At 35.8% G+C, this 25,462-nt stretch overlaps 4 protein-coding genes across 5 annotated transcripts; 2 read left to right on the top strand and 2 right to left on the bottom strand.

Moving 5' to 3' along the window:
- On the top strand, positions 1,791–5,651 carry LOC18609950. Its single transcript, XM_007045325.2, has 7 exons — positions 1,791–1,989; positions 2,100–2,555; positions 2,689–2,765; positions 2,932–2,968; positions 3,569–3,716; positions 3,893–4,160; positions 5,321–5,651. Exons 2-7 carry the CDS (start codon positions 2,429–2,431, stop codon positions 5,603–5,605), a joined length of 942 nt encoding a protein of 313 aa, XP_007045387.2. The 5' UTR covers positions 1,791–1,989; positions 2,100–2,428; the 3' UTR covers positions 5,606–5,651.
- Positions 8,629–13,718, bottom strand: LOC18609949. Of its 2 annotated transcripts, none has more exons than XM_018114534.1 (8): positions 13,459–13,718; positions 13,314–13,360; positions 12,437–12,572; positions 12,138–12,336; positions 9,967–10,129; positions 9,442–9,618; positions 9,199–9,359; positions 8,629–9,043 (listed from the first exon to the last, which is right to left on the bottom strand). In XM_018114534.1, the coding sequence occupies exons 1-7, from the start codon at positions 13,646–13,648 to the stop codon at positions 9,204–9,206; spliced, it is 1,068 nt and encodes a 355-aa protein (XP_017970023.1). In that variant the 5' UTR covers positions 13,649–13,718; the 3' UTR covers positions 8,629–9,043; positions 9,199–9,203. The 2 variants fall into 2 exon arrangements, with proteins under 2 accessions (XP_017970023.1, XP_007045386.2); XM_007045324.2 differs by having other exon boundaries at positions 9,967–10,096.
- LOC18609948 (putative disease resistance protein RGA1) lies at positions 14,993–18,872 on the top strand. The gene is made up of 2 exons (XM_018114784.1): positions 14,993–18,594; positions 18,690–18,872. Exon 1 carries the CDS (start codon positions 15,008–15,010, stop codon positions 18,563–18,565), a length of 3,558 nt encoding a protein of 1,185 aa, XP_017970273.1. The 5' UTR covers positions 14,993–15,007; the 3' UTR covers positions 18,566–18,594; positions 18,690–18,872.
- LOC18609947 (alkane hydroxylase MAH1) lies at positions 19,789–21,290 on the bottom strand. The gene is made up of 4 exons (XM_018115004.1): positions 20,969–21,290; positions 20,586–20,819; positions 20,191–20,473; positions 19,789–20,143 (listed from the first exon to the last, which is right to left on the bottom strand). The coding sequence occupies exons 1-4, from the start codon at positions 21,288–21,290 to the stop codon at positions 19,789–19,791; spliced, it is 1,194 nt and encodes a 397-aa protein (XP_017970493.1).

Genomic DNA, 25,462 nt, shown 5'->3' with positions numbered 1-25,462 from the left:
TATTACGATTTTTAGCTTTGACCACCTTTTCTTGCACCCCCATTGCTTGGCTCTCACTTATTCCATGTAACTTGGATCAATACATAAAGGCTATGTGACTTTTATGTAAATGAATTATAATTCGAATTTTATCAGTATTTTTTTAAAAATATTATTTAGTGAGTTTTTAATTCAAATATGTACTTGAATATTGAGTTTTCACTCCCTTCCATAATTAAACTTACCCAAATGTGTAAAAATAGTAAGTTAATATTATTGGAAATAAAAAGTTTGCACAAGTAGATGACATTCAGAATACTTTCATTCATCCATATATCTTTATATTTTGTTCTACAGAAAAAAGTTGAGCCTCCCAACCTCTGAAGGACAATATTGGTTACATCATTTATAGAGTTATTATAGGCTGCCAAACGTTGCCCTCTTTAAATGGTTGTGTTTTGGTTTTTGCCCCATGTTTTTCATCTTTTCGTGTTTTTTTTTGTGTTAAAAACACTTTAATTCTGATTTTTCGAGGTCATTCATCAAGCTTTTCTTACACAATCATGCTAGCAAATTTTTTTGTGTGTGCGAGAATTTGATTCAACAATAAATACATTTAATATTTTCATTCAAAGAGTACTGTGGATTAAATCTGATTTAAGAATTGTTCACAACATTTAGTCCACATTTTTCTTCTTTTCCACTATTAACCCATGGAAGAAAGAACTCGATTCAACATTTATTTTTCTTAATTTAATGGTTGGATTAGATATTAAATTATGGATGCTGCAATAGTCATGTAAAATCACAATAAATAAATCCCCATGGACGTTGGGATTGAAGAACTTGTGAACTTAAAAAACTCCCATTGGTCTTCATGCCTAGTATAGAAAAAAGATCTATCTCAATAATTACACAATAAGCACACATCACTCATTCAACTTTGAAAATTAATCCAAGTTGAGTGTATCCTTTTATTTAATTTGTGATTTGTCAATGCGATTTTTGTATTATGATTATATTATCCCTGTATGTTCCCACCACGCGCCCTCTGGTCGAAAACTTGAATTGAAAATACCAAAACGGCACGTGTAATCCCAGGAAAAAGAACATGGTGCTATATTCTGCATTGACCTTAACAACTCAAAAATAAATTTATAAACATAAATGATTATTTAGTGTATCTTACTATTACCCCAGCCCTCACCGTAGTTTCTATATTCTCAGCTCGGCGATTTTTTTAAACATTTCCTCGGTTAGGTTAAAATAAATCGCAGTAGTAGAACCAGTTTTATTATTACTATTTCTAGGCCAGCCATTTAGGGCACCTCCCAAAAAGAAAGTAATTACTACTATTCAATGACTTGGACTTCCCAGTTACCCTTATCAAGGGCACCCGACGGGAACATTTCATTTATGATTACTGTTTTTATGATAACATTACAAATATGCGTTTCACAATGGAAAAAGTAGTAAAAAAAATTATAATTATGGCTGAATAATTATAAACTGATTAAAACCTTAAACAAGTCTGAAAAAGGGGCAAAACCGTCTTTAAAAACATGTGTACGAGAAAATGGTGCAGTAGCTGATGCTGGCATTCTTTAGAAGGAAGCACAGTCAAAGGGGTGTCCTAGACCGTGTCCCCTTCCCTTGTGGTGGAAAAATGAAATCTGTGCCAAGATAAAAAGAAAACAAGGGGGAAAATTATATATATTTTTCATGGGGCCTTTTTGTGATCATGACGACGTTGGCAGTATTACAATTTAGAGAATATAAAAATATATATATATTATTTTTGGTATTAAACTAGAGCAGATAGCTCTGTATACATTCAGAGAGACGGAAGCAAAGGTCAAAGTAAGGCAGTTGGGTAGGGGTAATGATTTAAGGGAAGGCAGATCAGAAACTCGTGATGGGATTTTCGTTTTATTTTTCTCTGTTCTTTTTTATCTGAAAGTGTGCAGAGATTATAGAGTATAGAAACAGAACAAAGCCAGCAGTAGGCAGGTATAATCAGTGCTCCTTAAGGAATTTGCAGCTTCGTCTATTCCTTTTCTCTTTCTCTTTCCTTCCCTTCGTTGTTTATACCTTATATTTCTTTCTTTCTTTCCTTCAAGGGCTCCTGCACCTTGTGCCTTGTTGCTGCTGCTTTGTACCTAGACAATCCCAACAAGATCGAAAGAAGCCGGAGTAAAAGCTAACATAAAAACCAGAAAGATAGTTTTTTTTTTTATAAAGTTTTTGTGAAGTGTTTCTCTCTCTTTTTTTCTTTTTTATTGCAAGTGATAGTAATAAGGGTATTCCTTGCGGAGAATCTTGGTGAAAGCCTGAAAGCATATACTTTTGGCTAAAAAGGGGTGGCTTCGAGATACCCATTTGAGTTTTTAATCAAAGGGTTGTAAAGAAAGAAAGAAAGATTGTGAAGAAGATTGAAACAAGTTGAGAAATGGGTAGTTGTGGGAGGAGTGGTGCAGTGAGACAGTACATAAGATCAAAGGTGCCTCGTTTAAGGTGGACTCCTGAACTTCATCACTGTTTTGTTCATGCCATCGAAAGGCTTGGAGGTCAAGACAGTAAGTTCCTTTTTGTTTCTTCTCCTCCTGTCTCTCTTCTTGTCTTCCTCATCAGCTTGTTGCTCGGTTTTGAGCTATTTTAATGATAATGGTTTTTTCGTTTTCTTTTCCTGTTGGCCTCGTTGTCTGCCAGAAGCCACGCCAAAACTTGTTCTCCAACTGATGGATGTGAAAGGACTCACCATTTCACATGTGAAAAGCCACCTTCAGGTTGGTCTTTCCTTTTCACTTATTCTACCGTTTGATTTATTTAGTATCCTCACTTGTCTTGATTCCTAGCCATCAAATCTCTATTTCTTTGAAATTGTTTTCAAATGTTATCCGTCTGTGTCCTTTGATCGTTTTGTTCACATGGGTTTTATTCTTTCTAAACCAGATGTACCGGAGCATGAGAAGTGATCTCGGCAGACAAGGTACCGTAGCTCTATGCTCCTTTCCATATAACCTTTTTCAAGTTTCGATTTTAATTCTGCAGCTGCTTATTATTCATCAGTGTGTGTGTTTTTGCATTAAAGACAGAATTTCTATGATACTTTCCTCTAATGGTTGTCTTTTGGAAATAAAAATCAAAGATCATATTCCCATCCTTACATATTTTTTGGTAAAGAGTAGATGCATCACTTCATTTATTATCTCCTTTTTCTCTTATTGACTTTGATACCAAAATAGATGAGAACAACTATTAACTTGTTTACTTGCAAATCTTCTACTATTGGTATGTCTGATAAAACCCATAACTCCGACTTCACTGTAGCTGTTTCTCAATGTTTTCTGCATCAATCAAAACCATGAAAAATGACAACATCCTTTTTACCTTTTCTCCCAACATGAATAACGCATGCATATTATCAGAAACCGAGTGATGCACAAACTTTCTTTGACTCCATTTATTACTATTATTATTATTATTGTTAACCGTATTTATATGTTTTGCTTTGAACTTACTTTTGGTCTCCTCTATCCAACATGTTTTTGTTTGCTTTTTGTGTTGGTGTTGGGTCTCTGTATGACAGATAGGAGTTCAACCCATCAAAGAAGACAATCTTTTGAGAACCATGATGGATGCGTTGATGAAGTGAGTGATCTGGTTTTTCACTCAACTTCAAAACCACTTGAAGAATCAGATTCTCATTTGATCTACAGTCCTCCTCCTTCAAAAAGGTCAGCTTAGCTTTACCCTCATGGGTACAGACTTTTCAAATATCAATAAAAGTTGATAGTGTAGTGCAAGAAACAAACAAAAAAAGTGTATTGCATGATCCTTTCTTTTCAGCTACTACTTTTTCTTTTTCCTCTAAAATTCTTTTTGTTTTATATTAAAAAATTTATCTTCTCAGAGCTAGAATCGAGACCAGGAGTTCAATCTCTGATCAGAATCTGCAATGCAGCCAAGGAATATGTGAGACAGTCTCAAATCCGTACTCTTTTGATGATTATCTGCAGACCATGGCTGTGCACAAGGGAATAAAGGAGGGTAATGGTGCTTTCATGTGGGAGCACACCCAGTCTCACTCCCAGGGTCAATCCACAACCTTCTCTCTGCCATATGATATTTACAACCTCAACTCTTTCAAATATTCGATGGGGGAACCTGATTTCCTTAAGGTACAGTAGAAAAACCCACACTTCTCTCTGTCCCTGATGTATTTATTTTGCCAGCTTTTGTTTACGAGCTTGAGTGTAATGTTGGTTTTGGTTCCAACTTTTAACATTCCAACCAGTTCAGGGAAGGTGACTTGTTTGTAGCTAGTTTTCACACACAATGTGTCTCTTATGACCAGTGGTAACAGGGAATATCCGTGTCTTCTGATCCTACTCGCCTTACAGTTACAGGTCTAGTTACATAGTGTTTCCGCTTCAACACCTCTTCAGGAAAAGCACAACCCCGTATAAGCCTATAACCCTTTTTTTTTCTTTCACATTAATTGCTCAAACCGAATTAAAAAAGGCAGAAAGAAATAGGCCAGAAAGAATTAGAATTTCCCTCCATTAGTTTCTTTCGTTATGGTGATCTCTCCGTTTGTCAGTCATGTATAAGAATAGCATATTCTACGGCTTAAGTTAAGGGAAAGAATGTTTTTTTTTCTTTTTTTTATGTAAATATTCAATGCCAAACTGTATTTTTATTATATATATATATATTTACATTTTTGCTTCTAAAAAGGTTGTATTTACCCTTCATTAAATTGGAATTCCAGGTCGTCCATGACCTAGAAAACTGCTATGAAGCTTTTTGATTGCTAGAGTTCATACATTCTGTGGTCCACTGCAATGCTAATGAATGGGGGGACCCCCCCCTTTTTGGGGCAGTCAGAATGGAAATTCAAAATGAACCTTTATTGCCTTTGGACCAGACATTACTTGTTGAGAACCAACGGTCTTTACAGATTAACGTGGTGGGACTACCCCCCTTTTTATTGAATTCCATGGTTGATTCTGCACTAGTATTTGTCCCTAAAACCAAACTCAGCTTTTAATTAAGTTCCCAGAAGCTTTTCCCTTCTCTTTTTGTTTTTACTTTTACAGCTTTTTCCTGGAACATCTATTTTGCCTTCGTAATTATTTCTTTTCCCCACTGTTTATCTCCATTAAATTTTACCCAGGAATTTTTTATCTTTCCCAGCTAGGAAACTAGTACACTGTGGCCTGCCAGGGTTCTATCCTCACAGACTTTCTCATGGAAAGGAAGTCTATCAAACATTTACATGTTGACATGAAAAATGCATGTAGTAGTAATTTAAACCAGAATTTTTGGCTTGTTTTAGGTTGCCAAGGTAGAAGCAGAAGATCATCACACACATGTTGAACAAATTGTTAGGAGACACGCAGGGGACGAAGAAGAAGCAGACGGTGGTTGTGAATTATCATTGTCACTCTCATTGCATCATCATCCATCTTCCCAGAAAAGTAACACATCTTCCACGAGTGAAATCAGCAGCAGCGAGGCATTCTCATTGTACTCTAGGTCTAGTTATAAAGACTGTTCCGGCACTTCCTCCGCCCAACGTAGTGTAAACTTAGATCTTTCTATTGCTCTTTGTGGCAACTAATGTCTCCCATATTTCTTCTTTATGAGTTAGTTTTTTTTTACCTCCACCTCCATTTTAAGCTAATATATATATATATATATATATATATTTATATCTCTTGGTTCTTATTACTTTTTCTTCTCCTTGAACTCTCTGGTTAATCATGGCTCTAGCTCTCATCTAGGTTTTGGTTTAGAGTGTATGACCTGAAATAGCAAGAACTTACATATAGTTTTCATACTTAAAACATGAATCACCTGCAGGGTACTATAATCACTTTTTTTTCATGGAAAACAAGTCTACCGAGCATGTACAGGCCACGCCAGTGTACTTGATTGAGATACTTGGTTTTATCCTTAAAGCAATATTATTGCTTGTAATTTGCTGGGTGACCGAGCAAAGTAAACGAGTAATCAACTGACGTAGCCTCGCAGCATGTAGGCAGAAATCACTTCACACGATATTGTTGAAAATAAAATATAGTATGCACGAACTGAATGAATTAAATTACTTGCTTGTGATTATTAATCTAAACCAACAATTTCCAACTTGGCTTAATACTAATACCACCAAGAGTTAAAATATTTAAGTCTCAAATTCCTCGAAAGTACTCTATTTACTTCGTGAACATACTCTATAAAGGAAACTAATGAACCCTTCTTTAAATTAATTAACTTCAACTAACCTCCTGCCGAACTTGTGGATGCCAAGAAAAGTTAGGCACAAAAAAAAAAAATGCTATACGAAACAAAAAAAATTAAAATTCAGATAGAGTGGACGCAATCTGATCTCGTACTATTTAGCATTAAAGTATCATTTAACCCAATTTGACACTTGGTTTCTTGTTATTCTCTAGATTAGTAATTGAGTTTTATTTCTACCAATGGCAGAGACCAAATTAGCTGTCGGTTTAATATTTAGTTGAGATATTTGCATTCCGAGTGTACAATTTTTTAGAGCTAGGGGGCTACAAGTCTAATTGCAATTAATTACTAAAAGAAACTTAACATATAATCTTTTACAAATCAAATATTTTAAGGGGGTTAACAACCTTAGTGTATAGACAGATAACAAGCTAGGTTTCATATTAAAATATTTTGGACCGCATAAATGCACCTATTAAACCAACTTGTCTTTTTTTTTTGACGTTCGACATCCACTAAAACCCAGCTTTACATTGAAAATTATTTGTCTTCCTTTTCTCCTTTAATGAGAGTACACATACGGTAAACAATATACTGTATACCACTTAACAAAGTCAACCTAAAACTACTCAGTGTACGACTTTGAACTTATCCTTTTGATCTTATCATTGAGGGTAACGTCTGATTGCTATATCTCGTTTGTTTATTGGCTACCATGTGAAAAAGATTTGATGAAATGTAATATATTATTGTTAGATCTTCCATCTACAGCATAACAATCTAAGGATTAACTGTATGTTTTGGTTGGGGAATGGGTTAAGTAAACATTTGTTCCTTTGTTTGGGTGTCGCATACTTGTAGGAATAGTCATCCCTCTTAAATGGCCACTTCTCTAAAATGGTTATTCCTCAAAATCATTTAAAACTTATAAATAGTTAATACTGTCCTCCTTCATGGTATTATCTATTTCAAGATTAAGAATAGCTTTAAAAAATTATAAAGACCAAAATACCCTTTACAAGTTTGAAAAATTACAACTCTACTTATCTAAAAACATTTTTTCCTCTCTCCTCCTCTCCCTTCATTCCAACTTCTAATAAAATATTAATATATATTAAAATAAAAAATATATTTTAAATAAATTATAAATTATTAATCAATAAAATTAAATAAAAATAAATAATCACAATATTAGTTAAATTATAAATAAAATATTAATATTATAAAATATTAATGATTAAATTATAAATATTTTAAAATAAAATAAAAATAAATAATCATGATAATATTAAATTATTAATTATTAATATTTTAAATACATTATAAATTATTAATATTTTAAAAATAAAAAAATAAAAAAAATAATCATATATTATAATAATAAATATATTTTTCTTTTTATTCTCTATCCATTTTTTATTCCAAAAATATTTTTATAAATCAAATACTGCAATAAATTATAATAACTATTTTGATCATATTCCATTCGTTATACTCAAATTACGTAATAATTAATTTATTTTATTCTCATCTTATTTTATTCTCACAGAATATTTATTTTTTATTTTTTCTATTTTGTGAATTAAATGCACTGTAATTCCAAGAATCTACCTAAGCCTTTGGCATTTGAAGTCAAGATAACAAAATGTAAAGCTGTGAAATTGACTTCATCTTATCATTAAGGTAAGCACTCATTGGCTTAGATGGTTAATTAATCCGATCAGTTCATCGATGGTCACCAAGTACGTTTGTCTCTAAATTGATGATTTTGTTTTTATACAATACGAGGAAGTTTAAGGGAGGAGAAGTGAGTTCACAACTTTAGACCTTAAAACTTTTGTTTGTTCTCTTATAGAAGGTTCGAGTGTTCTGTGTTCAGATTTTCAAGTCGGATTCATGTTTGAGTTCGACAAAATTGATAATTAATTTTTTTTTATATTCGAAAAAATATTTAATTCTAAATTTGATTTATCGCAACGTGTGGGCTGACAACTTGATCATCTAAAACATATTTCGATCCAACTAGTTTTTATTGCTTTTTGTTAGAACATTTTCAACGAGTCCACCTAGACTGGGCTCGGGCCCTTTTTTGGGACTTTTCTGGGTCACAGGTCAGGATCAGGCTTCGGGGGCTGACTCGCTTCGCCTCTTCTTTCTCGTTTATTTTTTATTTACTTTTCACCTTCCTTTCAGTTATTGCACGGAAGATAACCTTTGGCCTTGGAAACTTGTTAAGCATAACTGCTGGTGTAGTGCTAATGATGTTATCACAGGGAAGATCATCTTTACCCATAAGTGTACAAGTTTTTGAATTTTGGATTGGCAAATAGGTTGTTTACCCTTAGAACCAAAATGACAAAAAAAAAAAAAAAAAAAAAACCGAATAAAAAGCATCGGACTATGATAAGATGTACCAAAAAACCTTTCATCCCTACTTGGACCTAAAGATACAAGGTTTCATCCCTGTGTGATGGGAGTGATACATGAGAGTGAATTTCGTTACATCCCACGGCATACCAATTTGAAAAGCTACCTTGGGCTAGCATATATCATATAACCATATATGGACAATGCTACAAGTTCAAGTTCCCCAACTCTCTCCATGTTCAAAAGTAAATCCTAATGTCCACTTCACAGAGTGAGAAAACCCTTCAATGACCAAAGCATGTTTCTTGATCACTCTCTCCGGTCGTTGCAAGCCAACAACTCTACATGCATGTGTAAAAAACCATATATACCATGTTTGCAGCCAGGCAGTTCTTCCTTGTTCACGCGATTCATCAGAGCTCAATTCAACCATGGATGATTTGTTATGCTAAGAAAAATAAGAGTTGGACAGCAGGGTGTTATTCTAATGGGGCGAAATCATGAAGGGCAAACTGGGGCAGAATCATTCCAGCCCACAGATGACCTCCTTATCATTGCAAAGACCTTGATTCTTATCAAACAAAATATTATTAAAATACACACCTGCTTTAACTTTCATTCCTCCCACTTTTATCGCAAACCAGTGGCTTGATGCAGAGTCGTGGCTTAGTACTAACAAGGTTTTGGGGTAGAACAGACACACCAACCACTAGCGATCCATTAGGTACTCCAGAAAGAGGAAGCAACTCAACAAGAATAGATAGCTGAAAGATTTGCCATTGCAGTCAGACAGGCTATAGGATAGAAAATTTTAGACCATTTACAAGCTTGGATAGGATCTTGTACCTCTGGAGATTTCAAATCCACAACTGAATCTGAAACAATGCCTTTAACAGCAGCAGCCACAACACTAAAGCATTTGCCTCGATCCAATAAAACAGACAGATCAGAATTCTTTGAAGCATCTTTTGGAATCTTCACTTGGCTCTCTTCAGTTCCTCTTCTGTTGAACCCAACTGCAAACTAAAAATAAAACAAAACTTACACCCATGGAAACAAGACTCAATGGTGTTTAAGACTTGTATAACTTCATATCACAAACATATACATCATCTCAGAGCAGTCAGATTTTGAGACATAGGAAAAAAGACCTAAGTGGCTGGAGTTTGAGGTGCTACATGTGTGTATTCTTTTAGTGTGCCAATATGTGAAAGTACAAGTCAGTCCTGTTGAAATGCATTTAAAGCATTGCTAACATTTGTTTCAACCAATACCTAGATAACCTATCCCCATTTTCTATAAGCATCCCAGTCAAATATACTGCATCCATAATGGCAACATGAGCTTCAATAATTATGAGTAAGCTCGAACCTTTATAGGCCGTGCAAGTTTGTTCCTTTTATCATTCACAAAGTGAAGAACAAGCTTTGATACAACTGCTTGCAGTCCCTTCTCATTCAAAGAACAGGTAGCTTGAATGGGGAAGATGCGATGACACCAACTGCACCAATGAAATGCCATTTCACCCAAAATTCAGTAAATATGATAACTTACTGAAGAAAAAAACAAAGTATATAAATGGTAATGCTAGTGTAGAAAATAAATCATTAATTGTCAGTCATAAAATTATTACATTCAAATTTATACAGCCATCCTAATAAGTTATAACCACCAAATTAACAGAAGCAACCAAAAACTTGATATGCAAATAATTTAACTACTGTACTGGGGACATTATGGAAGCTTCTTTTACATTGTTAAATTAACTGACAAAAGAAGGAGCTTATCAATTAGGCATCTGATACACAACCAGTAAATCAAGAAACACTCTTCCTTTCCAAGATTCAAATGTAATAATTTTGAGGAGTCTATGCTGCACATGATGCCATAAAGTTTAACCAAATTTTCTAGAAATAGTCATTAGTTTAGTGTTAGGTGAGGTGATGCAAGATGGCTGGGCCAATAAACTATCAGCTTCTCAGGCACTCAATTGAGATGAGCAGAATCAGAGATGATCCTGCATTACAAGTCGCAATTGACAAGCTTCATTGCAGGACAGAGCAAAAATGTACTGCAGCTTGCATTCAATAGAGGAGTTTGTTGAAAACTTAAAGTCCCAAGAGTCTATCAGAATGATGCTACAGATCTCTAGCTATAAGAACAGAAAAAGCACACAATACAACTGGCAATGAGTCACGCCTTTTAAAGAATTTGTTGCATCTATAACAGACTCCATTTTCCAGGGAAAACTCTTAGAAAAGTTTAGAACAAAAATTTTCCACAATTTACCGGATGTCCAAAACATCCTTTCTGTCCTTCATTGTTTCTTCCTGAGACATAACTCTGTATCCTAAATGCTAACCTGATTTTACTACAACTCTTGTGGAAGAAGCTTGTGCTTAAGCTTCAAGTCACTATGATAAGTAACATAAGATGCTGACACATCGTTCCCAAGAATTGGCATGCTAGTCTCATCCAGGCCATCTTGCAATCTCTTTGAATTCATAAAATAATCCCAAATTTGATAATATTGCATCTTTTTATTATCTTGCAAATAAAATACTTCATAACTAAAAGCATATTGATGAAGTGAATATTTAATTGGGACTTTACTAAAAAGATGTCAAACAATAGTCATATAGAGAGAACAAACATTTTCTACTCAAAATATTAAAATCTCATGACTCAAGATAAACATATCATTCTGGCTAAACATGATGAACACCATGGTTCTGACCTCACTGCTTAAAGAATGTCACTGAGGACTTTCAGCGAACATTTCATGCAGTTCAAATCATTATACATGATGACAATGAGCTTTAGGTAATTGCCTCAACTTTGGCACTATAATAGCATTCATCCTTAATTGAGCCTGTGCACTCCAAACCACAAATCTGTCAATACTACTTTCAAACATTTTTGAAAATCCACAGTATGGTCTTCTAGTCATCAAGCCTTTTGAGGTATCTGCTTGAACTAAAGTTTAACCTCCTGCAGACATTGCCATCTATAACAAACAGCCATGGATCTTATTATCTCTGATACTAGTGACCAGAGTTAAAAGTATGAGAATTTGGAGATGCAGTTCAATTTTTTTACCAAGTGTGTGTGTGTGTGTGTGTATACATACAGCCACATATAGAAATTGAAGTAGTCAAAGGTATTAATCACCCAAGTTGTAAGTTTTCACAGTAGCCCACACACAACTCAATTCATCAATAATGTTAACTTGTTTCTTACACAATTTCCACTCATCTTTTATGGGGTGCCAAGCGATGAAAGTGTAATTTTAAAGTACTATGGAAAGTATATTCTGTATAAAATTTAGGAGGACTTCCAAAATACCATTCTTCTAGAACACAGTTTGATCTAATTGAGATTTTATTTCAAACAACATTTTATGGGAAGATTGCTTTGTGTCATTTGTGAGATGATTCAGATAAAAGCACACTTTCTGGAGACAGAGACAACGATAGCAATTATTAAACCAGTTGAGAGGGTAAAACAGTTTTTCGACTCGAGAATATTTGCAGTAAACTTACAGTGGTGACTTTAAACTCCCAGACTCCAGATCCTGGAAAATATCTGAAACAATATCAATTGTGTCTAGAGGGTTCTCCCCAGGGAAGGTAAGTAGAAGCAAACCACTCCTTGTTAGTTTGACTAGTGAAAGAACAAAATCTGGTGCTCCACTTTTATCAGTCTTTGCAGAGGAAAAATGGTCATCATTTTGAAATCCGCCTACCACAAAGAGGTATTTCAATTAGTATCGAACCCAGGGCCCAAGCAAAATCGAACTGAATCTCAAAGTCCCAGTCTTTTAGGCCTGAGAAACTACTACCAGCAGCTTCAGTGATCTCCGAACTGTCAACGCTATTGGCAATGTTCTGGTCAATTTCGTCTGTACATATTTTCCTTCTCTTAGCATCAGCATTTGCATCAGAGCAAGAGATCTCACTCTTGAAGGACCCAACATACTGCAAAATGTTTAAACATATTACAAGCATATTACTGACAACAACAGTACTACTCTCAATTATGTGACCTGGTCAACTCTGGAAATCTATTTTGGAAAAATATCATGAAACCTCAGGAGAAATGTCTTGCAGATACAATTTTTCATTTGGAATTGATCAAAAGTGACATACATTTTAAATGATTAAGAACCAATTCAGCATTTGGCATCAATGTTTAGAAGCACCACACAAATGCAATTGATCAATGCCAAAGGGCAAGTGAAAAAGAAACCTTTTCATTTTCAATAAGAATATAGAAAAGGACACAACTTAATTTAAAGTTTCGAGAAGTCAGCTTGCGAGAAGAGAAAACTATAGTGTAGAAAAATAGTGCCAGAGTCAAACAAATACCCAAAACTAGCAGACACAGAATGAAAGGACTATATAGATTCTGGAGCTTACATAATCGTAGTGAAGGTTAAAGCAAGTAGAGATTTAAATTCCAGCTCTAAAACACCTTCCTATTCATATAGAAATTCCCTTCGTTATTTATGCAACCATCAATTACCTATTATTGCTGAAAAAAGAATAAATTCATTGTTTTCTATTTCCTTGACTACCCAAGCTTTCGCTTTTTTTTTTTTTCAAAATCCCAAGGTATGGTTCAATAAAATCAACAATTGGCTGTGTAACTAATATAACTAAGAAATTAACATCAAAATTAGGAGTGAAACGAAGAAAATTGAGATGAAAAGGCAATACCTTTGAAAAGATAGACATGGCTTCTTTCGTAGCGCTCTTCTCCCTCTCTGATAAGAATCAAGGGGGGAAAAAATAAAAAAGTTTGTCAAAAGCCCATTTCCATCTGAAAAGGCAGCAGTCAAAATAAAGGGAGAGAGGACAGAACTGATAGTGCAAGTGATGAGAAAGGCAGAGTGAGATCGTTGAAGTAAAGAAGATGGAGCCTTGTAATCGAAGCGAGGAATGCTTATAATGCTGGCATGTTGTTCCCATGGGGTCATAGTGGTTTTGCTTTCTTCTCCCTCCTCCTCTTTCGATTCCATTTTCACTGGTTTTCTTTCCTCTTCTTCACCCATTTCCTGTTAAACCTCCGACTCCCAACACTCAAAACTTAGAGGTCAAAACCCCACTATAAACCATACCTTTTTTTTTTTTTTTAATGTATAATGGGAAAAGAAATAAAGACTTATTACTTCGTTATAAGTCAAGAAACCCCATATTGTTTGTAAATAAAATTGTATATGGCGGAGAATTTAAGATGTTCAATTCCAAGGGTAGATAATTTTCATGATTAGTGATCATCTGATTTAGACAAATACAAGCACATATATTTAATAAATACGTTAAAATCTTACCTAAACGAACTATATACATAGCATGAAATCATATGATTAAAATAATAAAACATATAAATTATCCAACAACTATGAAAAAATTTATAAAATATAATAATTAGATTATAATAGGCAAGTGAATTCATCTTCAATTTTTAGCAATAGTTTTCAAATCACAATTTTTCAACCAAAGCTTTTTATTAAATATTGATTTTAACAGTCAATAGTAATTGGCAAATGAGCCTAAGAAGACAAGTTTAACCCCAAAATTAACAACCTACCTACTTAATCAATTGTTAATGTCCAAATACAACGTAGACATTTTGGTCCAACTTCTGTATGATGTTTACATATGTAAATAAGCAGGCATGTGCTCGACAACCGGTGAGCTAACCTTTGGATTGCATGGAGGGTTCATTTAGGTAACAAATTAATTAAAAGTGTAATGCTTTAGACTACGAGGTGGAATATAATATTAGAGGTGAATTGAAGGACCACAAGACAACAGAAGAAACGATTTGGTAAATAAGGATAACAAATTTTTGATCATAAACAGTTCAATTCGGCGGATTCAAACCTTAAAATTTCCAGTTTATTCATAGATTAATGAGCTTGATATGTAGTGTATCCATTTCTCGTGTTTCAAGATTCCAAGCTAAGTTTTGCAACCCTGCAAATTGGATGTAGTCAAGTCATCGAATCCTTCCTATGGATGCCTTGGAATGGAGATTGCCACTTTGACACGGCTCGAGAGTGGAGCCAATTGCTTTTCCTTTTTCTTTTCTCTGCTCATCTTTCACAATCGGAAAACAGTTAGTATGCAAATAAGGTCAAGCATGTCTTTGTTTGTCTTCCTCTGGCCTACAAATAAAAAGGGGTTTCCTTTAGTTGCACCGAACTTTCCAAGTTATCCTGATAGATTAAATAATTCCTAAACTTGACATGTTCACATGGCCAGCTAATCTAATGAAATTGATGTCAACCCTTGTAAATTTTTGGGCGATTAGCAAAGAGATTTGGCAAATTAACCACTGATTGTCTCTTCTCTCTTCTTTCCACAAAAGTTTAAACACTACTTTTTTTTTTTGGATGTGAAGAGAAATGGCAGAAGCATTTTTGTTCAATATAGCTGATGGGATCCTGGGAAAGCTAGGCAACCTTACTCTCCAGGAAATGGGACTGATATGGGGTGTCAAAGAAGAGCTTGAGAAACTGAAAAATACAGTTTCCACCATCAAAGCTGTACTTTTGGATGCAGAGGAGCAGCATGCAAAGAGCCACGAGGTTATAGACTGGCTTGGAAAGCTTAAAGATGCAGTTTATGATGCAGATGACTTGCTGGATGACTTTTCAACTCATGTTTTGCAACGCCAAGTCATGATGCAGGGGAAAAGGGGGAAACAGGTAAGCTTTCTATTTTCGAAAGCTAACCAAGTAGCGTACAATCTTAAGATAGGTCATCAAATCAAGGCCATTAGGCAGAGACTAGATGCAATAGCTGCAGATAAAACCAAATACCACTTTACAGACCGGTCCCTTGTAAGCATACCAGTTGTAAAGGTAGAGAGGAAGCAGACACATTCTTTCGTGCGAAAGGAAGGTGTAGTTGGGAGGGAGGGTGACAAAGAAGCCATCATGAAAAGATTGTTGGACTCTGATGTGGCGGACAATGTTTCAGTCATACCAATTGTTGGGATAGGGGGACAAGGCAAGACCACTGTAGCCCAACTAGTGTACAATGATGAGAAAATTGTGAAACACTTTGAGTTGAGAATATGGGTGTGTGTTTCTGATGTTTTTGATGTGAAATTAATTGCCCAAAAGATGTTGGAGTCTGCAACTAATGCAAAATTTGAAAATCTTGAGATGGATTCCTTGCAAACTCACCTTCGTAAAAGGATTGATGGCAGAAAATATTTGCTCATCTTAGATGACGTATGGAATGATAATCGGGAGAGGTGGCGAAATTTGAGAGATTTGTTAATGAATGGTGCAAGGGGAAGTAAGATAATAGTTACGACTCGTGCTCAAGTGGTTGCTTCCATTACAGGCACAACGGAACCGTATCTGTTGGAAGGTCTTCCAGAGGACATGTCTTGGTCCTTGTTCGAAAAGATGGCGTTTAAAGAAGGGCGAGAGCCAAATAATTCAAGATTAATAGCGATTGGGAAGGACATTGTCAAAAGATGTGCTGGAAATCCCCTTGCCATAAGGACCATAGGAGGTGTTCTATATACCAAAGATACAGAAACAGAGTGGCTCTCTTTGAAAGAGGGCCAACTTTTGATGATCACTCAAAAAGATGACGTCCTACCCATACTGAAGTTGAGCTATGAACAGCTGCCATCATATTTGAAGCAGTGCTTTGCTTACTGTTCCTTGTTTCCGAGAGACTATGAAATTAACAAGCAAACGCTGATCACACTTTGGATGGCAGAAGGGTTTATTCATTCGCTGCAAGGAATGCAACGTCTTGAGGAATTAGGGGACCAATATTTCATGGATCTCCTAAGGCGGTCCTTTTTTCAAGATGTAGAATATGATGAATGGGGCAACGTAATAAGTTGCAAAATGCATGATCTCATGCATGACCTTGCTCAACTAGTCGCAGGGAGTGACAGCTCAATGGTAGATCTGGATTGTAAAAACATATCTGAAAGAATTCGGCATGTATCATTCAATGCTGAGTTAGATTCATCCTGGAAAATCCCGACCCCCTTGCTCAAAGCGAACAAGATACGGACATTTCTTCTTCCTGTGCAACCTGTTCATCGTGTAATTTTGGACAAGGTTGATCACGAAACTGTCATTTCAAGTTTTAGTCTTCTGCGTTTATTAGATCTACATAATACAGGCATTGACATTCTCCCAAGTTCCATTGGTACGTTGAAACATTTGAGGTACCTTGATCTCTCCAAGAATGAAGTCATCAGAAGACTCCCAAGTTCCATTACTGAGTTGCTTAATTTGCAGACACTGAAACTCTGTTCTTGTAAGAGACTAGAAGAGCTGCCGAGAAAATTAAGAAACATGACCAGTCTTAGGCATCTTGAGACTGGTCAATGTACCGGTTTGACACGTATGCCATCTGGGCTTGGGCAGCTAACGTCACTTCAGACATTAACACGATTCGTAGTGGGCATGGATTCCTTCAAAAGGCCTAGTGGGGGTCTAAGGGAATTGAAAGACCTAAATGACCTGAGGGGAGAAGTAATGATAGCAAAGCTGGAAAACTTGAAAAATGTTGTATCAGAATGCAAGGAAGCAAACTCGAAAGGCAAACAGCACCTTGAGGTCTTGACATTAGAATGGAGCCGAGAAGTTAATGATCATACAACTTTTGAAGAAGATGAAGAAATTTTGGAAGGCCTCCAGCCGCATTCAAATCTTCAAGAGTTTCATATTTATGGATATAGAGCAGGAAGTTTCCCGAAGTGGATGCTTTCTGACATGTCATTGGTACTCCCAAACCTACTTGAAATCACCTTATGGAGATGCAACAGATGCTTACATCTCCCATTGTTCAGTCATCTTCCCAAGCTTAGGGTGCTCAGGCTTGAAGTGGTAACAGCAGTGGAGTACATTGAAGATAGCGGTGCTGAGTCATCATCTTTATCATTTGGAGGCAATCGGTTGAAAGGAGGAACAGAAGGTAAAGAATCAACAGCATTCTTCCCTTGCCTAAAGCAACTAATGCTTTTTGACTTGCGTAATCTGAAGGGATGGTGGAGGGAAGTCACTGCAATTGCTAATGATAATCTTGGCCTAGCGGCAGCATCATCGCAAAGGCCATTGCAGCAGAGGGAATCAATGACTTCATTCCCTTGTCTTTCAAAACTAACTATTGTGATTTGCACTAACCTGACATATATGCCATTGCATCCTCTTTTGGAAGAACTGGAGCTAAAGTGCGTGAGTGCAAAGCTCTTACAACAGTCAGTGATGATAGCAGCAGAAACAGAACCAATCCCAATGGCAGCAGCGGCACATTTGTCGTACCCACTATATCTTTCCAAATTGAAGGTTATGCATATTGATAGCATCATGGATTTGGTGTCATTTCCAGAGAAGGGGCTTCATCATCTTACATCTCTTCAGCATCTATCCATAGCAAATTGCCCTAAATTGGTATGCCTACCTGAGGAAGGATTGAATTCTCTCAGGTTTTTCTTTATCAGTGGTTGTGACATGCTAAAGTCACTTTCCAAAGGTTTTAGACATCTAACAGCCCTTGAAGAGCTTGAAATCAAAGAGTGCAGAGAACTTGATCTGTCAAAAGATGTGGAAGAGAACGTCATGGAATTGCGATTCCTCAGGAGCCTTCGCACATTGAAAATTGGTGACATGCCAAAACTAAATTCTCTCCCTGATGGTCTTCAACATGTCACAACACTGAAATATTTGCAGATTTCAAGCTGTTCCAATTTGAAGAGTTTACCAGAATGGATTTGCAATCTGACTGTACTTCAAAGATTTGAAATCTTTGATTGTCCTCAGTTGGTATCTCTACCACAAGCACTGTGCTCTCTGAATGCATTACAGTACCTAGAAATTTCGGGTTGTCCACTGTTAATGGATACATGCCAAAACAAAACAAGCAAAAATTGGCCAAGGATTGCTCACATCCCCGAGATATATATTGATGGAAAGAAAATGTGACCTCAACTGATATACATTGAAAAGTGCAGGTGTGGCAAGTTTCCTTTATATCTCAGTCTCAGCAAGCCATCTTTTCCATTTTCTTAATTAACATGTTAATTTTATTGTTTTTTACATCATGCAGGGGACAAACGGGTATAAGCATCTTCAAAGAAGCAATCACAAATTTACAATGCAGAGAGAGCATATGTCATGTAGATATACAAAGCACCTTTCTTCTTTTATAATTCCTTTTTTTGGGGAAGCATTGTACTTTATTGGACGTTATACCTTGTCAGGACAACCATTTGCAACCGGCAAAAATTTACTGAATTACCATTTGAAAATCTTATGATTTGCTTTCTTCTTTTGTCTTTACTTTTTGCTCAATCATTTATCCCGCAATCTTCAGACAAATGCATGCGATGATCTCTTTTCCTGTTCTTATTTGAGCACTGACTCCGGACATTGGTGAACAGGCACATAATACTTTTTCTGCAAGGATTCTTTTGTCTTGAGAATGTTTGTTTGTCCTCTTCTCATTGACCTAAATAGTTCTCTAAACAATAAGTTACATTACGGCTAATACTGGCCTGTTTGGGAAGACGAAAGAAATAACTGATTAGTCTTTTTTTTTTACCCTTGACTTTTAGTTTAGGTATTATTTATTATACAATAACAGATGGGGTGCTCACTTTGATCCTTGTCAGCGGCTGAATTATTAACGCAGATGTTATCTAGGTAGAGACGTTGTTCGACCGCTATCAACCAAGCTCTCGTACGCAGCCTTGTGTATGTCGAAGCAACACAACCTTTTGACCCTGCCTGTAGCCTGCCACATGCACGGAAAGCTCAAATGGCATTCACACCGGCCTTGCATCGCTCCATCTTTCACCAATCGCATTCCATAGTAGAGCCAGGCATATGTAAATTGGTGGAATATTTATGTTCTAGAAAAAAAGTCTTGTACCAATTTTAATAACTTACACCAAGCTATATGATCCCTACATCATGTGAAAAAAATTTACATATTTTTTGTTATAATAGACCGTTTTAAATATTATTCCCAAGATTGAATCAATTTCAATGTTTATCTATACAATGTTGTGAAGAGATAACTCCGTTTTTATGATATAGCTAGCATATGTATCATTATGAAGATGGCCAATGGCCAACTTAATTCTGAACTATATTCAACCTAAGCTCCTAATGCAACATTATCCTTCATTATTGTAACTCCCCAATTAAACATATCTTTTCTTGATTCTAACCTCCAAACCATTTTCAAAGTGAAGTCCGGTTGACTGACTGCTTGGGAAAACAGTTTGGCACTCCAAAACTTCAACTTGGGAATTCCAAAGTACGTTAATTGCCACAGTCTTCATCTGTTTGAAACTCAAGTCCTTCCCTAAACAAACTCTTGGCCCTGCACTAAATGGTATGAACTTGTAAGATGGTACAGGTATGAGATCTCCACGCTCCGATGTCCACCTTTCCGGCTTGAATTCTGAACAGTCTTTACCCCATATTTCTTCCGTCCTTCCCATTGAATAGAAAGAAATAAAGATCCTTGCTCCCTCATCAACACGATTTCCGCTTCTGATTTAATTGCAATTCTACTAGTGACAGGTAATGGTGGGTATAGCCTTAATGTTTCACATAAGGCTGCATGTGGGCATGCGAATTTGTTCATCTCTTCCCCGGTAAAAGGCATCAGGTTCCTATCTTTCCTTGCTGGGGAATGCCCCTTGATCTCTTCTAAAATTTTGCTTTCTACGTATGGATGTGTTGCAATAAGCCAGAAAAACCAAGAAAGGCCAGTGCTTATAGTGTCCTTGCCTGCTGTAATGAAACTGTATGCAGTGTCTCTTAGAAACTTATCAGATTTTTCGAGTCTACTCATTTCTCCTTCTTCTTCGACCGTAAAGGCTGTCAACAAGTCGAAATCATTGTCTTCCACCTTTGTTTTGCATCTTAGTTTTTCTCTTTTCAACGAAATACACCTACACACAAAATCATCCGCGATGTTTTAAACTTATACTCAACTTCTTCTCCTCTCCGATTTGAAGCCATCTTTGCAACCTCCAAATGCTTACAGGCAGGATATTCCTATGCAGCAAAGCCTCCTCTACTTCCTCGAATGCCACTTTGCTCGAAACTTTTGGAAATTCAGTAGATGGAGATTTCGGGTCAAAACCTAATGCTAACAAGCATATGTGGTCGCAGTCGAACCGCTGAAGTACATCTTCAGGGTCCACTTGGCTCCCCTGTTTCACTACATGTTCAAGGACTGGGATTAGACTTTTCTCCAGCTTTGCCAGAAACTTCTATCCAAATAGAGCGCATACTTCCCATTATTCTTCGTCAATGAATGCAAAACCTTCCTTTGGCTTCTCCATTTATGTGAATCTGAAGTGAAAATACCTTCTCCGAAGGGTTCAAAACTTTCCCTGAACTCTGAACCCTTCTCATAGTTATCAAAGTTCCTACACAAAATGTGATAGATATTCACGGGGTTGCTGATGAGAACAAAGTCCAAGCTAGGAAACCAAAATCCCTCAAACTTGAAAGTTCCCCCACACAAATTAAGAAGAGGGGTGAAAAACTCAAAAATTCGCCCTGGGTTGCAAAGAAGCGCTGCCATCATTCTAACAATAGGCCAATTTGTAATGTGGGAGTTGCTGTTTCTACACCAATGCCTAAGTGAGAGAAAGAAGAGCATCGCTATGATAATCTCTAGTGCCATTGTAGCTTTCCCAAAGAGGTTATTGCTGTCTTCCCAGCTTTTCCAAGTTGCCTTTTATAGAGCCAGCAGGGTCATTTTTTTTGCCTTTTTCTAATGCCTACTTGCTTGAAGTATAAGCCCAAAATTTAGAACCCCTTTAAATTTGTCTTCAATCTAACTGTCGGTTCGACCTTATTCTCGTCTCTTCGGCCTAAAATATTTAATTGTGTCAACCCTTAAATTATTAGTTTGAATTCAATGAGACAGTAATCAGGACGGAACTAGCAATTTTTGTTTAAGGGTCAAAAACAAAAAAGAATAAAAATTAAAAAATTTTAAAACTAATATATTGAACTTAACTAACGGTCAAAAAATTCATAATAGATAATAATTTTATATAATATGTAAATAAAAAAATAAAAAAAAAACTTATAGTAGTCATTTAAGAAAGTTGTGTTCGACGATATTTTCTGAATTCAAATATATCAATTATTGACTTTGTACTGAAAATACTAGTAATGTCTTTCTCAATATAAATAACTAATTATCTGCAAGAAACTTGTTATCTATTTTGTTTTTTTTTTAATATTGAAAATTTCCGCAAGGCCCAGTTACCCTGTTGAATTTTATTAATTAAAATAAAGATACAAAAAGAGGGGGACCTAAACCGTACCTTCAAAATTACATAAGCATGTGACAGAATCCAAAAAACACTTAGAGCAGGAAATTCCAATTTACGTGCATAACTTTTGATGCTACAGTAAAGTAGAGATCCCCCATTATTACAATGAAATAAGAAAATAAAATGGACTTTAAAATAACAAAAATTATAAATAAGGAGTACTATTCCTTTACAATTATTTAAATCGAACATAAGGTAAATTATATTCATCTAACTTAAGCAAACCATGTAATTCACCTTATGCTTCAGTAAATACACAAAGATCCTGATGTGTGTATCCTTTATTTGACAGGAAATTCGCTGCTTGGTTACCTTCCCAATAGACATGTGAAATTCTATAAGAGATACTACGCAGGCACTTCTGTATAGACTCCAACAAATATCGTATATCGTGGGACCCTTTTTGAGATTACTGAATCATCTGAATCACCACCGGCGCACCCATTTCTATCCACAGATTATCAATATTTCGTTCTTTGCATAAGAGTAGCCTTCGAAGTAATGCATGTAGTTCTGCCTGCAAAGAATTACAAGGACCAATATTCTCTGAGAAGCCAAAAACGAACTTACTTGTATGATCGCTGAGTTCCCCTCAACTTGCTGCATTCTGATAATTCCGGGAGCTGCCACCTACATTCAATTTATGGTCACCTATAAATGGCTTTATCCAATAAAAAATTTGAGGGCGTGCACAATGTTTAGAGGGGGAACTTAAAACCCCACGTAGTTGCTATGTCTATATCTCCTTTCCACTGCCATTGTTTCAAGAGAGAACCTTCATGTAACTATCTTAATAGTTTCATAATTCGCCATACCACTCTGTCAGGATACATACTCAAGTGCTTGTGCTTTGCATTATTTCTTTCCAACCATAAAAACCAGCATATGAATATTGGGAGTAAAATACAGATATGACCCTTTTTAATATAATCACCAGAATAATATCATGTTGATATAATTTGAGAAACATGTTGAGGATTTGAAACATAGATTTGAAAGAATTTTGCAAAGAAATTCCAAACCTGTTTTGCTATCGGATTTTCCCAAAGGATATGTATTAAGGACTCTTCAAAGTTGCAAAATACACATTTAGAGGCCAAATGAATACCTTTTCCCTTCATCCGAAGTTCAACCGAAATCCAATTATGTAATACTCTCCATAAGAAAAAGGAAATAGATAATGGAATGCTTCTGTGCCAAATAGATGATCCTAAAGCATTTGGTGATTGTTGTTGCCTAATTGCCTCCCAAGCACTCTAGGTAGAGAACTCCCCATTGGAAGTTAAGGCCTAATAAGCTACATCCTCCTGTGATCTATCGAAAGAAATCTGTAATATCTCATCAACTAGTCTCATAGGCAGATATAATTTCAATGTATCCACATCCCAACTATCATCATTATAAAATTTATTAACAAAAGACATATCATTTTGAAATGAAGGGAACAAGGTTACCAAAGGTTGGTCTCCCATCCAACAATCGTGCTAGAAAAATAGCTCCATTTTTCCTATCCTACATCGAGTGTTTTGGATTGCCACATTTCGACCTCCTACCATCCGCTTCCACACTTGGGAGTCATGTAGTTTCGGTTGCATATAGTGACGTATTCGGCCACGGTAGTATTTTGTTCTCAAAAAATGTGTCCATAGGCTATTGCATGTTTGAAATCTCCACCATAATTTCAACGTAAATGCCTCAAACACATCTTTCAAATTCTTGATATCAAGTCCCCCTTCCGAGCATGGGAAAGTGATTTTAGTCCAAGCCGCTCAATGCATTTTCTTACTTTCATTTGAATCACCCCAAAGGAAGCTATTAAAAAGCCTCTTTATTTTCGCAATCACTGTCGTTGGTGGTTTGAGAACTTGCAGCAAATACATTGGAAGTGAGGATAAAACACTTCTCAATAACGTGATTCGACCCCCAGTTGATAAATCTTATTCTCCCAACCTAAAATATGATCTCGAATCTTAGTAATTAAAGAATAAAAAAGGAATACCTCTTTATGTCCTTTATATAAAGGAGCTCTTAGATTGGTGATAGGGAGTGTTTTGTGGTGAAAACTAGTGGTATGTGATATGATTTGCCTCATAAATAGTGCATAACCATTAGTTGTGATAAAGCATCTTTTCTGATGATTAATTTGCTATCCAGCGACCTGTTCATATTCCTTTAAAAAATTCAAAATTTTCTGCAAGGCTGAGCAACATCCATTAGTAAAAATAATTATATCATCAGCAAAGGTGAGGTGACTAATCGGCATTAGGCAGCTAGATAAATATTGCAAAGACTTATATCGACTAAATAAATAATTAATTCCCCTTAACAAATATGCTGCAGCCAGAATAAATAAAAGAGAAGAGATTGAATCACCCTGCCGTAGTCCCCTCTCGGATTTGAAATAGCCCACCAAAGAACCATTGATAAGTACGGAGAACCAACAGTTGGAAATGCATGCTTTAATCATATTTATCCATTGTGCATTAAAACCAAAATGCTCTAGCATTAAATAAAGAAAATCCCAATTCAGACGATCATATGCTTTTGCCATATCCAATTTTAATATCACATTACTTCCCCTTGATTTAGTATCGAGTTTGCTGATTAGTTCCTGTGCTAATAAGATATTGTCACTTATAAGCCGGCCCTTGATGAAACCACTTTGATTTTTTGAAATGATGGATGGAAGAATTTTGGATAGTCGGTTCGCCAAAAGTTTAGTTACTATCTTATTTAAGATAGTAAATAAACTAATGGGATGAAAATCATTCCATTGGTAGGCATTTGGCTTTTTAGGCAGCAGGACTAATGTTTGTAGAAGTAATACCACGTGGAAGTGAGGTCCCTTTGAAAAAATCCAGCACTGTTTCAAAAAGATCTTGCTTGATTATATCCCAACAATGTTGGTAAAAAAGAGATGAGAAACCATCTGAGCCAGCAACACTATCTTTATTAATATTAAAAATTGCTTTCTTGACTTCCTAAAGCGATGGGGCTGCACACAAAAAATCATTATCAATGTTGGAGATAATTCGAGGAATAATAGAGGAGTCGAACTTGGATATGTCACAATGTTTTGCCTTCAACAATTTTTGGAAAAAATTAATGGCAAAATTTTTAATTAGATGAGGATCTTCAAAGATGTTCCCCTCTTGGTCTTGAATTCGAAAAATGTGATTTCTTACTTTCTTTTTTCGCATTTTCATATGAAAAAATTTTGTGTTACTTTCCCTTTCTACCAACCATTTGACTCTAGATTTTTGTTGCTAGAAAAGTTCTTCAATACTTAATTGGCGGTTGAGTTTAGCATAAGTTCTGTGCATATGGTCTCTGTTAATTACTGAAGAATCTTGTTGGAAATTCATTTTTCTTTCTTCTGCTTCTAATTTCGCTAACCGAAGGTTCTTAAAGATGTCCTCGAAAATCTACTTATTCCACCATTTCAAATATCGTTTAAGTCGTTGTTGTTTGTGCCAAAATGCCTGCAGTCCTAGAGCTTGTAAAGGAATTT

The sequence above is a fragment of the Theobroma cacao genome, chromosome 2, assembly GCF_000208745.1.
Source record: "Theobroma cacao cultivar B97-61/B2 chromosome 2, Criollo_cocoa_genome_V2, whole genome shotgun sequence".
Classification (NCBI taxonomy): domain Eukaryota; kingdom Viridiplantae; phylum Streptophyta; class Magnoliopsida; order Malvales; family Malvaceae; genus Theobroma; species Theobroma cacao.
Note: the sequence above shows the minus strand (reverse complement) of the source record. Positions and strands in the feature narration are given on the sequence as shown.

What these genes read in the sequence shown, in the direction of transcription:
- LOC18609948 (XM_018114784.1), top strand. Translation starts at nt 15,008, where the DNA reads ATGGCAGAAGCATTTTTGTTCAATATAGCTGATGGGATCCTGGGAAAG.
- LOC18609949 (XM_018114534.1), bottom strand. Translation starts at nt 13,648, where the DNA reads ATGGGTGAAGAAGAGGAAAGAAAACCAGTGAAAATGGAATCGAAAGAG. An exon ending in GGAGATCACTGAAGCTGCTG is followed by an intron (nt 12,337 to 12,436) that starts GTAGTAGTTTCT and finishes TCTTTGTGGTAG; the next exon opens with GCGGATTTCAAAATGATGAC. An exon ending in TGGATTTGAAATCTCCAGAG is followed by an intron (nt 9,360 to 9,441) that starts GTACAAGATCCT and finishes CAAATCTTTCAG; the next exon opens with CTATCTATTCTTGTTGAGTT.
- LOC18609947 (XM_018115004.1), bottom strand. Translation starts at nt 21,290, where the DNA reads ATGGCACTAGAGATTATCATAGCGATGCTCTTCTTTCTCTCACTTAGG. An exon ending in TTTTGAACCCTTCGGAGAAG is followed by an intron (nt 20,820 to 20,968) that starts GTATTTTCACTT and finishes TTGAACATGTAG; the next exon opens with TGAAACAGGGGAGCCAAGTG. An exon ending in CGGAGAGGAGAAGAAGTTGA is followed by an intron (nt 20,474 to 20,585) that starts GTATAAGTTTAA and finishes ACTTGTTGACAG; the next exon opens with CCTTTACGGTCGAAGAAGAA.
- LOC18609950 (XM_007045325.2), top strand. Translation starts at nt 2,429, where the DNA reads ATGGGTAGTTGTGGGAGGAGTGGTGCAGTGAGACAGTACATAAGATCA. An exon ending in ATGTGAAAAGCCACCTTCAG is followed by an intron (nt 2,766 to 2,931) that starts GTTGGTCTTTCC and finishes TTTCTAAACCAG; the next exon opens with ATGTACCGGAGCATGAGAAG. An exon ending in AGTCCTCCTCCTTCAAAAAG is followed by an intron (nt 3,717 to 3,892) that starts GTCAGCTTAGCT and finishes TTATCTTCTCAG; the next exon opens with AGCTAGAATCGAGACCAGGA.